This window comes from Tremella mesenterica (genome assembly GCF_000271645.1).
Source record: "Tremella mesenterica DSM 1558 unplaced genomic scaffold TREMEscaffold_1, whole genome shotgun sequence".
Lineage (NCBI taxonomy): Eukaryota > Fungi > Basidiomycota > Tremellomycetes > Tremellales > Tremellaceae > Tremella > Tremella mesenterica.
Genome location: NW_006711225.1, coordinates 839,048 through 852,670, shown reverse-complemented (window position 1 = coordinate 852,670; position 13,623 = coordinate 839,048). Strand labels below are relative to the sequence as shown.

Sequence of the window (13,623 nt, the reverse complement as noted above, 5' to 3'; positions counted from 1 at the left end):
CGCTTCCCAGGGCGCGGCTGTAAAGTCAGCCAGAGAGCAGATGGCTTCAGGAGAGGCGACTCACGCGGGGCCAAGATTCCGGTCACTGATTGACATTTGTCTCGAGTTTGTATTCATTGTAATGAGCTGCTTGTGCGTATGAGTGGACTGTCCTAGTGGTGCTTGTGACTGGTGTTTGGATGAGGTTGCGTCGTTGTGAGTATATATGTAGCAAGGGTGGTTGTTAACGATGGGGGGCGACTCGGCGAATCGGCCTTCGGAGCTATCGGTGATAGCTGTTTGTGGCACTCTTCTTCCTTTGCCACCGCCTTCCCCCGGCTCACGTTCTTTCATCTGTCTAGGTATCTATCTTCCTATCTTTCATCTCTTGTATCATTGTATATCATCCTCACAATGTCCTCCCCTCCTCGCTATACAGACGAGCCTGCCCCTGGATCCAAGCCAGCAAAGACCTACGGCGCTGCCACCACAGACTTGGAGTCATCTGTCCCGCTGCTCGCCTCAACTTCGCGTAATGCCTGGATGGATCAGCCTGCCTCCGATGAACTTCCCGATGACTTCAAGATCGGTGTGCTCGTGATAGATTGTGACGAAGAGATACGTCGTGCTTTCGTACGCAAGGTATACTCGATACTGTCCATACAGCTCTTGGCCACTGCCATTGTCTCCGCCGTCCTTCGTCTTCCCGCAGCTGTCGCTTTCCACCAGGACCATCCATGGATGATCTATATCCCCATGCTGGGTAGTTTCGCAGCTCTGGGTGGTGTGTACTGGAAGAGGCACCAGCATCCTGCCAACTTGATACTCCTGGGGCTGTTCACTATGTTCGAGGCGATGTTGGTTGGGACGGTGGTGAGTTACTACGACAGTAAAATCGTGAGTTTGTTCTTATGTGAGTGATCTGATCGTCGACTGACTCGCCTAGGTATTACAAGCTCTATTCATCACTCTCGGAGTGTTCGCAGGACTCACACTGTTCACGTTCCAGACCAAGGTGAGATTCTATCTTGCTTGGGAGGGTGGCCATACTAACAGTTCAGTTCGACTTCTCGTCCTTTGGTCCTTTTCTATTCGCAGGTATCATGGGACTCCTCACAGCTTCTCTCGTCTCCATTTTCCTCCCTTTTGATGCCAATCTCGACCTCGGTATCGCATGTTTCTCCGTTCTTCTTTTCTCAGGATTTGTCCTTTACGACACGCAACAGATACTGAAACGGTTCAGCGTGGACGAGTATTGTATCGCTACCCTTACGCTGTATCTGGATGTCCTCAATTTGTTCTTGAGCATTCTGCGTATTGTACGTAAAACTTAAATTGTCAATGAAGAACGTAGCTCATGCATCAGCTGAACAATCAGAACAACCGATGAAAACCGGATGGAGCAGGTGTCCTGCCGCATTTGGCAAGACACACGAGAAGACCTTTCAGATTTTCTGCCCACTCGTCGGGCCATCATTATACCATCCAGCTCTAAGATCATAGTCATGTATGCTTGTATGTCCTTCCTCCCACAAGCTATAGATTGATGAGCAACTAAGAACGTCCGACACGTTAGCAAGACATCGTAGGTTGCGCGAGCCAAAATTAGGCTGGACGAATTTGCTACTTTGGGCGCATTTTCCCAAAGAGATTTCGCGGGATGCCATAGTAGCCCCGACGACGCGCTATCCAACCTCACGCTATTGAGCACCAAGCGTCGCGTAGTACTCTACATATCTTGCTGAAGGACATTCGGGACTCTAATTACTGACCAACAACCAGACCAGCGTGAGGATAGACTCACTCGCTCACTAGCACGATGGGCTCATCATCCTCTTCGCAGTTGCTCGAATATGCATATAAGGACCATCGTTACCGACAAAACTCATCAACAATTCTTCAGCTTCAACAACACAACCATTTCACAACTTCAATACTACAGAGTAGACTTCGTTCAAACACTTCCTACAGTAACACTCACTATCCAACATGCGTACCCAAGATCTTCCCCTTCTCCTTCCTCTCCTCGCCTCCCCTCTTCTTGCTTCTCCGGTCCCTTACACTGGTTCGCCTTCCAGCCCTTCCGTTCGCGGGGACTCCGAGTCTGTCAAGCCTGCCTTCCCCAAGAACCCCAAGCTCACCGTTCCCATTCACCGCCGAGCTCTCAATCTTCCTCGTGACGGTGACGACATCTTCGGATCCATCGAAGCCGAATTGGTGAAGATCGAAATCAATACCGTCCGCGCAAAATATAGCAAGGCTTACAGCTATCTGGCCAACGTAGAGCTGGCTGCAGTCGACACGCCCAATGTCGAGGATGTGACCACTTCCACTGTTACGTCTTCCACATCTTCTGTTTCGGCTTCTGCATCGACCTCGACTTCCGTCGAATCTTCTTCCTCTTCATCTAGCTCTGCGAGCCCTTCATCAACTGAGACCGCAAAGATCCAAGAGATCTCATTGCCTTCCATCTCCCTTTCCACCCCTAGTATCTCTGTAACTCTCCCTGCTCCCAGCACTTCCGAGGCCGCTTTTTCATCTGCGATGTCAAGCGCGGCGCCTAGTCAAATGGCAAACCACACTACTCGGGCTGAGATAGAGTTGGAAGAACGAGGCAGCGGATCAGGCACTGTACCTCTCACCGATTGGATATCCGGATCACTCGATGTGCTCTACTACGGAGCAATCTCTATCGGTACTCCTGCACAATCATTGACGGTTGATTTTGACACTGGATCTGCCGATCTTTGGGTAAGTCCTGCAGCATTTCTTTGAGAAACCCTTTGACTGACGAATAGCTCCCGGTCAACTGCTCCGACTGCTCCGCCGCTCAATTTGACGCTACCAAATCGTCTACCTATGTTTCCACAGGCGATTCATTCTCCGTCCAATATGTGAGTTTTAAAACTTCACTTGACATCATCCCAGAGAATAGCCAGATCTTACACATATAGTAACGGAGCTGACTTGACAGGGATCTGGATCTGTCACTGGTACTCTTGCACAAGAATCCGTCGCTTTAGCCGGTCTTCCAGTCCAGGGACAATACTTCGGTGCCGTTTCTTCCGAATCCGACGACTTTCAATCCAATCCTAACTCCGGTGTACTGGGTATGGCTTTCAGTTCTATCGCCAACTCTGGAGAACCGACTATATTCGAGAATTTGGTCAAAACTGGCAAAGTTTCCAACTCTTACTTCGGTTTCCATCTTGCTCGTAGACAAGCTTCCGGTTCAGAGGTGAGTTGATCTTTCCTTCCCTTTCTCTCCATACCCCATCTCGCGCGAAGCAAAACCTATATCACCGATGGATATGGGATTAGAGCTGATTAACAGCTTTGTATCGGTTGTTACAATTCTGCCAAATTCAACGGAGGAATCACCTGGTACCCTCTTGTTTCTCAAACATACTGGTCCATCAGTCTCACCGGTCTTTCAGCCAAAACCAACGGTCAAAACTCTCTTTCTAAATCTATAGTCGCCGCCATTGATACCGGTACCACCCTCATCTACGTTCCTTCTTCCATAGCCGATGCTTTCTACAATCAAATCCCCGGAGCTTCAAAGGCTTCACAATTCGGTGATGGTTTCTACCAATTCCCTTGTCAAACCACCGCTAGACCCAGCATGAGCTTCAACAATCAAGGTCAAATGTTTTGGAGCATGTCAGATTTCAACTTGGGACGTACAGGACAAGGATCTTCGTGAGTTTTCTCCCTCTTCCTCTACATATCAACCCACTCACATCGTCTTCTCCACTTTGTTTATCATTGTGAACATGCGAGAGATAGGATTAGAGACACAGAGAACATCGCTGATAATATAGAATGTGTGTCGGTGGTTTACTCGGTATCAGTGATGGTCTCCCTGACAACCTCGCCATTGTCGGTGACGAGTTCCTTAAATCTTGGTATTCGATCTACGATATTGCTGGTAACTCTCGTGTTGGTTTTGCTGCCAGCATCAACAATCATTAATCTTCACATACATACCTCTATCTTTTTCTCACCCCGCCTTTCCTTCCCATCATCAATCTTTGAGTAACTAGAAATATAGAACAACATACACTTTCCGGTTCCTTCTTCACTACATCATCAATAGTATAGGTCAACCATAAATATGCATTCTCTGACATAATAAACAATCCGGGCATGGGCCTTACGGTCCCGATTAATGAGTGTACTTACCTGATACAACACGATACAGTACATAACAAGATTAAGATACGATAGCTACGTCTCACGACATTCGAAACGAAGCCGATCGCACGGATCATGGCTTTGCCGACTTTTCTCACTTTTCTCCACCCTTCAACCCAAACAATGTATCGGCCATCCAATTTAACCGTCATAGACATCATACAAACGATAGATGAGTACAATCCAAGTCATGAGAAAGAGAAGGAGAGGCGTGGGAAGGGAAGGGAAGGGCAGGAGACCCGCCCGGTTGATCCGCCCGGCCGATGATCTCGGACAAGATAAACATGGGGGATCAAAGTCTGGACTCTACCCACACAGCTTTCTAATGCTTCTTAGTGAATCTCATATCCCCATACTTCTCACCATCTGAGTTCAATCCAAGATTTTCCCATCAGGAAGGATGAACATGTCCAAATGGGAAAATACGGATTACCTAATCCGTGAGAAAATTTCCCACTCCACCTGAGCCTTCTAAGACCACAAAACAGGACATGAAGGTCGGACTTTTTAACGTTAGATAAGGTGGGAAAGTCTCAGAGGTGAAGATCGTAAAAGGAGGTCCTTGAGGAATTGATTGGCAGAGAAACTTTCTAGAGAGATTATTTCAGCATGTCCGGAATGCCAAGAAGTGAGAAGACCAATGAGAGTGGGAACAATCGTCATTCAGACAACTTAGACCGTTCTGAGTGTTCAAGCCTTCCGGAGTTGACATCCTCAGAAGGGGAAGACAATGAGAGCATCAATGACCACCCGTCAGCTTCAGAGGACCGGTCAGGTGGCCCCACTTTACAAGCTGGTACGACACCAAGGAGCTCCAGAATAGTTGACAATGGAAAAATTCGGCCGATGCCAGGGAGTGCAAAGCTGGTAGACACAAACCCCAGAACATGGAACACAAAGTTTATTAAGAGACTGATGATCAACCCAAAAAATACGGGATCTGTCTTTTCTGCTTACTCCTTGAATGTATTGCCACCTTTCAGGCTGACCGGTAAGGATAAAAAAGTACTGACAAGCAGCAATTCAGGGATGATTGCAATAGTTAAAAAAGTCTTCGAGAAACAACCTAGCACTCTCTATGACTGTACTAACAAGATATCTCTATATGACACGAGAACTCATTCCCGTGCCACTAAAAGCTTCCACCCAACACGGTACAGGGCTGTGAGTGTAGCTTGTATTCAAGCTTATCTAAAGGCATTGGACATTGTCAACTCCGACACGGCCTCACTTGATAAAGTCAAAGAACTATGTGGCTCGTGGGATTCGACAAAGTATGAGATGTTGAAGAAGGTAGAGTCTCTGAATGGATTGTTCACAGCAGGAAAATTTGGAGAGTCGATCAAGACAGAGTTGCGAGAAGGAGTGACACTATCTCAGCATATTTGTCTTTATCCGTCCTAGACAGTGAAAATAGTTGTAAGATAGGTTTCCATGAATTGAGCAGAGTTGATTGGCATTGTCTTCCCAAATGCTCCATCACTAACTGTCACAAATGCAGTAAGGGACCTGCAGCATAACGTCCTTGCTAAAAGGCTCAATACTCGAGATCTGCCTAGCAGTCCCAAGCTCCCTTATAAGGCCCTACCCTGACACTAGTACTGCTCTCACTTTCTGATCCGCTTCTCATCTCATCAAGATTTGCCTGGGGACCATTTGGATCCAGTTCTCTTGTTTAGGCCTCAACCTCCTTACACCCTTGTAGATAGATACATGTGTACAGTCTTTGCATAATTGAGGCCTGTTGTACTCTGATACAAACCAACATGATGTCCCCGGCCGGACCAAGTATCTGTGACAACCACTACTTATAGGAAGATCAGCTCCCACTAGTGTCGTTTCCATTGAGCCTTTTGGACAGTTGATGATCACACACTCACTACCTAATCATAGCAGCCAGTTCTACGCCTGTATTCAACATTCTACCCCTCATAGTTTGATGGGATATCATTGTCACGACCAGGTCAAAGCGGGAATGAAGATGGTATGGATTCCACTCCCGCAATGGGAGATCCAACAGCTGATAACCGGTCGGTGAAACTCCTTTGCTTACTCAGAGTTGGCATCGGACTGAAAATAGAAGTAAGGTGGTGGGTCATGTGCAGCCATGCCCTTAACGAGAAATCTGCGCAGGTCAAAATAATCATTCCGTTCACAGTACAAGTACTACATATCACCTTGGTACCAGCAGAGGTCCATCATCGATAATACGTGCGCACGTTTCCCGTTCATCCACCCCCTCCGTCCTCCCCAGGGTCAAACAAAACATGCGGAATGAGCTTCTACCCTTCGTTCTTGATTGAGACTGATTGACAGCAGATAGCACGGATGGATCGAAGTTTGTGATCCCGGCCAATCGAACAAACCTTTCCATGAAAGTCAGGTCGAATCATGGCGTTGTCTTCCCCTTATCGAGCGCGTCGTCGTGCCGTTCGCCCCGTAGGTAGAAAATTCAACTCCGAGCGGGTTGCTATTCATTTCAGGCTAGAGTTCGATTCACCCATCGTGGAGAATGTCGGGTCGGATCATGTCCATGGCTTCCCCATATGGAATACGCCTTCCTGACCTTCTCCCCCTAGACAAGGTAGATTTAATCAGAGCGGAAGGCCTTTGATTGATCACTGGAATTTGGATGCTATGGATTAGCATTGATGGTGAAAAGGGTGAAATCTGCCTATCGTTTCAGATACATATATCGGGAATTTCAAGCGTTCACTCACCTCGAAAGATCTTAACATGTCCAATGACAACTACTCGTACTCCACTCCCAGCACCCCAAGGCCAAACTGTCCCCACAGCTCCTCGCTGGCACCCCTATCTGTCATGGCATCCATACCTGTGTGTAAAGAAAAGGATCCGCTCGATATCACCGAAGAGGATGTGACTACGTTCGGACAATACCACTCGGACGAAAGATCACTGCAAATCACTGTGATCGGACCGATGGTAGAAAGCATGTTTTCGAACATTGGCTCGGACCCATCTTCGATACAGTCATCTTGCGATCGTCCCCCGTTGCGGAAGACTTGGGACTCCTCCGACGAACGAGAGGATGAGTCATCGCATCACACCCAGCACAACAGTGTCGAGGGTTACTATGGTTCGAAGTTCGCAATAAGGTTGAACATCGAGAGCGATGATGGATGTAGATTGATCAGAGAAGCGTTACAAAGCTTGAAGAGCGGAGTCCAGGATTCAGGAGCTGTTGAACGAGACGGACGTCACAGTAGTTGAGATCAAAGGGGAGAAGGGAGAGATGGTCTAGGCTATCATCTACGACTCGTGACGTAAAATGAGTATCGATAGGCGCAGTAAATATGACTGGGATGGTGATGGGGGAAGAGCGGGCTTAACCATACACGTTATGACGTCAGGCATGAGTCTACTTTCGGTTCTCCTAGTATCCCCATGATGAAATGGGCTTCTCGTTTGATTTGAGATGTCCACTGCGGTATCATTGGTCGGGGACTTTCGAAATTGACCAAGTTCTCGAACCTAAAGGTAGATAAGTGGCCTTGACATCAATCGGCCGGAGCTCGCACAAACTCGCGGACGATATATAGGGAAGATGGTATATCGGTCGGTTTGGAGATGACGTAGGACGGATAAAGGAGTGAAGTGACTTTGATGAAAATCAGCTTTCGAAGGGATGGACCACTAGGCCCAAAAACTCGGAGCCCAAGGCTTCGTTTGTCGACCCAATGAAGAGGCGGAAAAGTTCAGATTACATCTATGGCCCGTCAGTGCGGCGGCAGAAAGATGAGAAACCGTAACTTACCCCAAGATCCGAGAGACGTCTCAACGAAGGATAGAAACTCCGCTCAAAGCGATGACGATTCAATCAAGAGGTCTTCGTTGTTTATGTAGGTCACTAATGCGGAGTCGACGATGAGAGTACTTTAGTCGGGTCATCGATTTGAGATCGTTGAAGGCGCGTATCTGTACGTCAGAGATTTGAAGTTGATCTTGAAAAGGATATAAACGTACGATGAGAAGGAAGCAACATTCTCATTCTCCTTCGCACCTTGCGCATTGTCTCCTGACAAGATGAAAAGCACCGTACCCTCACAATCGTGCCCAGCGTCCAGACTCTCAAAGTCTATCGAGGACTATGATGGCTCAGTTCCCCCTTCACCGACCGCCAAGCCGCCAAGTCACTCTCAGATACCGATTCGGATACCAGTTGGAGGTACCCATTGGCCCAGTCAGGTACCGGATCGTGCGATTGGTTTGCCCGGTTGAAGGCTTCCAAGCTTTTCCCATCATCCCCCTTTCCAACGGTCCCATTGGGTAAGATACACCGCAGGTCGTCGAGAAAGGCCGGCCGTTCTTCAACTACGTGGCTGAAAGGCTCTTCAAAAGCAAACGGGTACCCAATAGAGGTGAATGTCCACCAAGGGACGTTTACGTCCGTATCCACATCGGTACCGGCACAAATGGAGGGTAGTCCTAACGAGGGTGTTTCCATTGATGACACACTTCCTGAATATGGACAGACATACGTCACGATCGGGACCGGTCGAAGTGTCCCCTCGAGCTCTCGAGCAGTAAAGGATAGACGCCGAGCCTTCAATGGGTCTGTCCTTGGGCGGAGTTTCCTGTCGAGTGTGGGATTGTAACGATTGAGCAGTGTGGGAAGGATAGCATCCTTCAGTACTATGCGTGTGTACACGACGTTCTTGGTCTTGATTCGCACCCCAACTTTGCTTTCGAGCTTCTACACTAAGCTTGTACAATGTGAGCATCTGTGATGGGTCGTATATAGATGACAACGATGTGAACATGTGACAAAGTCAAAAGACTAAGTTTTAAGTCAGTTGCAGCTCGTCTACTCGTCATAGTTGCAGTTGAACTCTTGCACCTTGTTTCCTTCCTTTCACCCTCCCCTCCTCTATTCTGTGACTTACTCCTCTTTCTTTAGCCTGACCCCTAATAAGAACCGCTATTATCAACCCACATGTGTCTTACTCGATGACCTCTGATCATCTCACCGCCCTTCGACATCTCCGTGATACCCTCCAAAGTCCTATCCCTGATGTCGACTCGTTCTCCTTCCTCCTTTCTTCTACTCTTCAATCACTCCACCTTCACTCAACGTCTGTCCCTTCTTCTACCCCCGAGCCCTCAGTCCTCAAGGCCATCCAAAGGTTCTTACCGTCTGTCCAACAGCTGCTCCTTACCAATGCTGTTCCGACATTCCTCCATGCTCTCGATGAAGGTCACAGAGCCTTACTCGACATTTTGTTCTGTCCGGCCAAATCACCGAGCTTCTCTCAGCTTCACGTAGCGAGAAGGATAGCGTTCATTTCTTACTTGACTCTGTCTTCTATGCTATTATCAAAATCCGACCGGCCATCGCTACCCACTCTCAGTCGGCAATACTTGCTGGAGACCTTACGAAAGCTATCGGGGGCTCATGGGATAGACCAGCTCTACTGGGCTGTGTGGGGAGGTCAACTCGGTGAAAAGGAGGATGACATATCTCGACAGCTACAGTGGGAGGACACTGTGAAGGCGATTGTGGGCTTACCGGCCAAGGTTGCTAATGCTGTCGGAAGGTGGAAGGCGGAAGGTTGGGAGGGAGACGTTCCAATCGAGCTCATACCACGGTGAATCACTCATTTGAGTCTCAACGGGGATGCTGACGTTTGCAGGTCATACTTCCACAAGCTAGCTGTCAGCCTGGAAAGTATCATCTATGAGACTTCTCAGTCTCAACGTTCGTCGTCATTTCCTGCTTCCCGAGCCTTGCTGATATACAGGTGATCCCTCACCCTTTCGCGCAGTTTTCGAGAAGTTGTCATCTGTCGGCTTGATTTCTACCTCCCCGTCTGTCACAACTTCTCCGACTCCTTCGATACTCGGCTCGATGATGCCTCCTTTGCTGTCCCATCTACGCCCTCCGACTTCCTCTCCGTTGCCCCCATACCCCTCAACCCGTTGGCCTTCACTCCTTTTGGGCCTGCCCACTTCGTCTCTCAGTAACCTTGTTGAATCATTACTCCAACACCTTACATTTCATCTGCATGAGGCTGCTGAACTCGAGCCTGATCGCCCTGATGAGCGCATTGCCAGAGCTGTCGAGGTACTGACCCTGATCATTGGGCCACCTGAGGTAGGAGGGGAAGCATGGGAAGCGGTCGCGCGGACGATCGTGAACAAAAAGATCACAGTCAAACCTATGAACGACCGGGAGTGTGCTCGAATACGTATTTGTGTGAGCTGGATGGGTCAAGCTGGAGAAAAGGGATGCAAGACGCTTCTGGACAAGGTCATAGATGCTTGGACGGATGCGAAATACGTCAAATTCAGCCTCTATTCCCAGCAGTTCTGTATGTGCCTCAATCACTTTCGTCTTTTTCATGTGCTGATTGATCACCAGATCTCACATACATCGTGCTCCTTGCAATCAGTTTGTTCCCTCCCTTTCACCCTCACATTATCTCCCTATCTCACAGACCCCAATTTATACTTTCTCTACAGGCTTATCTCGGACATCCCGACCCTAAGGTCCGTCGTCTCGGCATGCTAGTCGCTGAGATATTGAGCGAGCGAACCATGGAAGACGGTCCAAACGATCCGATGGCGTCGCAGCAGGAAGAGATTGAAGAGCTCAGAGCTGGTTTGGATGTGGACGAGACGACGGGTGAGCATCGAACGGCCAAGAAGCAAAAGAGGACTGGTGGGAAGAGGTTGAATTTTGGGAAAGATATGTGGGATGGGGAAGGAAATGGGAAAGAAGAATGTCGTTGGCTCCGACGGGCAGTTGGAGTCAAAGATGGTCAAGTGGAAATCTCAGATGACCCAACTGGCAAAGCGTGGCTGTTAGGATGGAAGGATTTACCTGTCAGCGAAGAGTCTTCCCAATCTCCAACCTTGCTTGAACCGACCCCACCTCGGAGTAGCGCTCCGGCGAAGCAGGCTCGGGAAAAGGGACGAGCGGTCCCAACGAAAAAAATCATCATGCTGGATCCAGATCAAGAAGCTGATCCACTGTCTGGATATACCCTTCCCTCTCCTTCTTCCTCACGTTCATCCTCTCCCACACCGGAATTTCTAGAGGAAGTCGCCGCTGATCCTTCTCTCGCCATCGGTAAGGTAGGTGAGAAGAAAGTCACCCGACCGGTGTACGCCCAACAGTTGGTGCTCCTGCTGAAAGAACGGGAAAAGCCTGATATGGTGGAGATGGGATTGAAATGGGGAGAACAACTAGTCCGAGCCAAACGATCATTCGGGACTGAGCTAGGTAAGTTTTGCTGCAGATACTTATGCAAGAGTGTACTGACATGTTAGCGGACAATGCCGAACCTTTGGTAGCTATGACAGTAGCTTTGAGTCATTCGTATAATATTGAAGGATTTGAAGAAAAACGACAAGGTCTTTTGAATTCTCTCGTTGTCTGTGCACCACAACAAGCAGCACCGTAAGTCCACCTCAAGCAAATTCATCCCATCATATTGGAGTATTTGCTGACTTTCAGATACCTCATTGAACTCTACTTTACCGGTCAATATGCTTTACAACAAAGATCAATCATTCTCACTGCTCTCGCTATGGGTGCTCGTGAATTATCAGGCATGTCCATCCCTCTTCCACCTTCAACAAAGAAGATCGATTTTCCATCTAAAATCCTTCCACCAAATTTACATCGTAAATACATTTCTCCCTCCGACATACCCCAAACTATCACTTACGATCCTCTGGAAGAAGCAATCTCCGGTGTACGTGATTTGGTCCTTAGTAAATCCGCTCAAAAAGGAGAAGAAACCATTCCTTCTCTAGCTCGAGAAAAACGATTAAGAGTAGGTTCTACACGTCTTACTAAAGTTGCTCCAATTGGATCCATACAAGAAACTCAAATGATGAAACCCAACACACCGAAACCGATAGTAGAATTCAAAGATGTCGCTGGGGAATATTTCGTGATGCCACTCATCAATCGATTCTGGGATTATTACACAGATTCCCAAATCCGAGAATCTAGAGCTATAGTATCCGGTTCTCGATATCGATCAGCGGGTACAGGTTTGATTTTATCTTCGATGGCATTAGAGAAATTCCTCATGACTCTAACACTTTTGATTCATTCCGCTAGACATTCTCCTACTTTTTTAGCTGTTTTATGTCCTGAAGCATTAGAATTAGCTCTTACTATTGGTGCCCGATCTCCGACTTTACACGATGAGATGGAAGGGGAAGAAGAAGGTAGAGAAGCTCAAGTGGTAGGAGCGGCTTTGGAACTAGTTTTGGTTTGTTTGGATCATGCGTTCGAGTTAGATGGAGGAAGAACGTTGGTGTATGATAAATCGGAGATGGTGTTGGCTTTAGGAGAATGGGCTAATGGTGTTTTTGAAGCTTGTAGTAAAGGTGAAAGAATGGGTGGAGAGGGAGGTTTGAGAGAAGGAAAGTTGAGAGCTACCGCTGCAGGGGTGGTAATTAAGATATCTGATATAGGTCAGAAATGGTCTTTTCTGGGGATACGGTGATTCACCTCCTACCATCCTTCCTCAAGTCTGCGCATAAATCATCTCTTCCCCGCAATTCCTTATATTCCTTCATTCGTAGCCCTCCATGGGACATCTCGCTTCAACTCATCTTCCACAAAATATCACACACAAACAAGATAAGTGATCATCACACCCGGTCGAATGTACAATATCAACTCTTTGTGATTTTTGTAATCAACTTCATGTATCCCAAAAAAACCAAATGCATGCATCTATAAATCATCACGATGACATCTTTTTTAATTCCGCCAAAATATCAGCATGCTTATCTTCCTTATCTTCTTTATACGTAGCATCACGTTGTCTCGTTTCGTTTAATCGAGTTCGATCTCCTGAAATGTTTTGACGCAAGTCTTTAAGACCTCTTAGGAAAAGTTTGAAGGTGAAAAACCAGAGTGTGGTCAAGACTAGGAGTGCTATCCAGCTGAAATATCAGCTTTGTCCTTGATCTCTTGTCAATCTCCAATACACGGAATTGAACTCTTTCCTCTCGTCTAAACTCCTTTCTCTCCGTATTATCTTCTCCTGACACCGCCTACACTGCTCAACATTTTAAGCGTTCCACAGAGAATGTAATGCTCAGACCACATTCACATAGCATACCTGCTCTTCCATCGAAGAGATGAAGAATGGACAAGGAGAAAACAAAGAGATGAAGAATGGACAAGGAGAAAACAAAGAGAAGGAGAATGGACAAGGAGAAAAGAGAGTAGAAAAGTAAAAGTGGGAAAAGATACTTTAAACTCACAGCTCCTCCCCTATCAACCCATCTGCATCTTGCCAATCTGACCAAGCTATCACCCCTACGCTCAAAATCCCTATCCATAAAGCTAAGACATGAATCACCCTAACGAAATGTTTCCTAGCTCTTGTGGCATCTTTCGAACTTCTCTTTTGGGCCTTATTACCACTTTCGACATCGCAACAATTTTGACAAGAA

General features: G+C 47.5%; 6 protein-coding genes across 6 annotated transcripts; 5 read left to right on the top strand and 1 right to left on the bottom strand.

Moving 5' to 3' along the window:
* The first annotated feature begins 364 nt into the window (after window positions 1–364).
* TREMEDRAFT_41527 (uncharacterized protein) lies at window positions 365–1,510 on the top strand. The gene is made up of 4 exons (XM_007000861.1): window positions 365–876; window positions 926–994; window positions 1,041–1,298; window positions 1,346–1,510. The coding sequence occupies exons 1-4, from the start codon at window positions 394–396 to the stop codon at window positions 1,367–1,369; spliced, it is 834 nt and encodes a 277-aa protein (XP_007000923.1). The 5' UTR covers window positions 365–393; the 3' UTR covers window positions 1,370–1,510.
* Window positions 1,511–2,547: 1,037 nt separating this feature from the next.
* TREMEDRAFT_25265 (uncharacterized protein) lies at window positions 2,548–3,954 on the top strand (the record flags this gene model as incomplete). Its single annotated transcript, XM_007000548.1, has 5 exons — window positions 2,548–2,730; window positions 2,778–2,873; window positions 2,954–3,217; window positions 3,314–3,681; window positions 3,804–3,954. 5 exons carry the CDS (start codon window positions 2,548–2,550, stop codon window positions 3,952–3,954), a joined length of 1,062 nt encoding a protein of 353 aa, XP_007000610.1.
* An 831-nt stretch (window positions 3,955–4,785) lies between these two features.
* On the top strand, window positions 4,786–5,580 carry TREMEDRAFT_58270 (uncharacterized protein; the record flags this gene model as incomplete). The annotated part of the gene is made up of 3 exons (XM_007001145.1): window positions 4,786–4,928; window positions 5,196–5,260; window positions 5,351–5,580. 3 exons carry the CDS (start codon window positions 4,786–4,788, stop codon window positions 5,578–5,580), a joined length of 438 nt encoding a protein of 145 aa, XP_007001207.1.
* Window positions 5,581–6,912: 1,332 nt separating this feature from the next.
* Window positions 6,913–7,410, top strand: TREMEDRAFT_58269 (uncharacterized protein; the record flags this gene model as incomplete). Its single annotated transcript, XM_007001144.1, has 1 exon — window positions 6,913–7,410. The coding sequence occupies one exon, from the start codon at window positions 6,913–6,915 to the stop codon at window positions 7,408–7,410; it is 498 nt and encodes a 165-aa protein (XP_007001206.1).
* A 603-nt stretch (window positions 7,411–8,013) lies between these two features.
* Window positions 8,014–8,644, bottom strand: TREMEDRAFT_58268 (uncharacterized protein; the record flags this gene model as incomplete). Its single annotated transcript, XM_007001143.1, has 2 exons — window positions 8,014–8,115; window positions 8,312–8,644. The coding sequence occupies 2 exons, from the start codon at window positions 8,642–8,644 to the stop codon at window positions 8,014–8,016; spliced, it is 435 nt and encodes a 144-aa protein (XP_007001205.1).
* A 503-nt stretch (window positions 8,645–9,147) lies between these two features.
* TREMEDRAFT_72661 (uncharacterized protein) lies at window positions 9,148–12,662 on the top strand (the record flags this gene model as incomplete). The annotated part of the gene is made up of 6 exons (XM_007002053.1): window positions 9,148–9,785; window positions 9,831–9,895; window positions 9,939–10,508; window positions 10,559–11,422; window positions 11,470–11,599; window positions 11,657–12,662. 6 exons carry the CDS (start codon window positions 9,148–9,150, stop codon window positions 12,660–12,662), a joined length of 3,273 nt encoding a protein of 1,090 aa, XP_007002115.1.
* Between the last annotated feature and the right edge of the window lie 961 nt (window positions 12,663–13,623).

What these genes read in the sequence shown, in the direction of transcription:
- TREMEDRAFT_41527 (XM_007000861.1), top strand. Translation starts at nt 394, where the DNA reads ATGTCCTCCCCTCCTCGCTATACAGACGAGCCTGCCCCTGGATCCAAG. An exon ending in TGTTCACGTTCCAGACCAAG is followed by an intron (nt 995 to 1,040) that starts GTGAGATTCTAT and finishes CTAACAGTTCAG; the next exon opens with TTCGACTTCTCGTCCTTTGG. An exon ending in TCTTGAGCATTCTGCGTATT is followed by an intron (nt 1,299 to 1,345) that starts GTACGTAAAACT and finishes CTCATGCATCAG; the next exon opens with CTGAACAATCAGAACAACCG.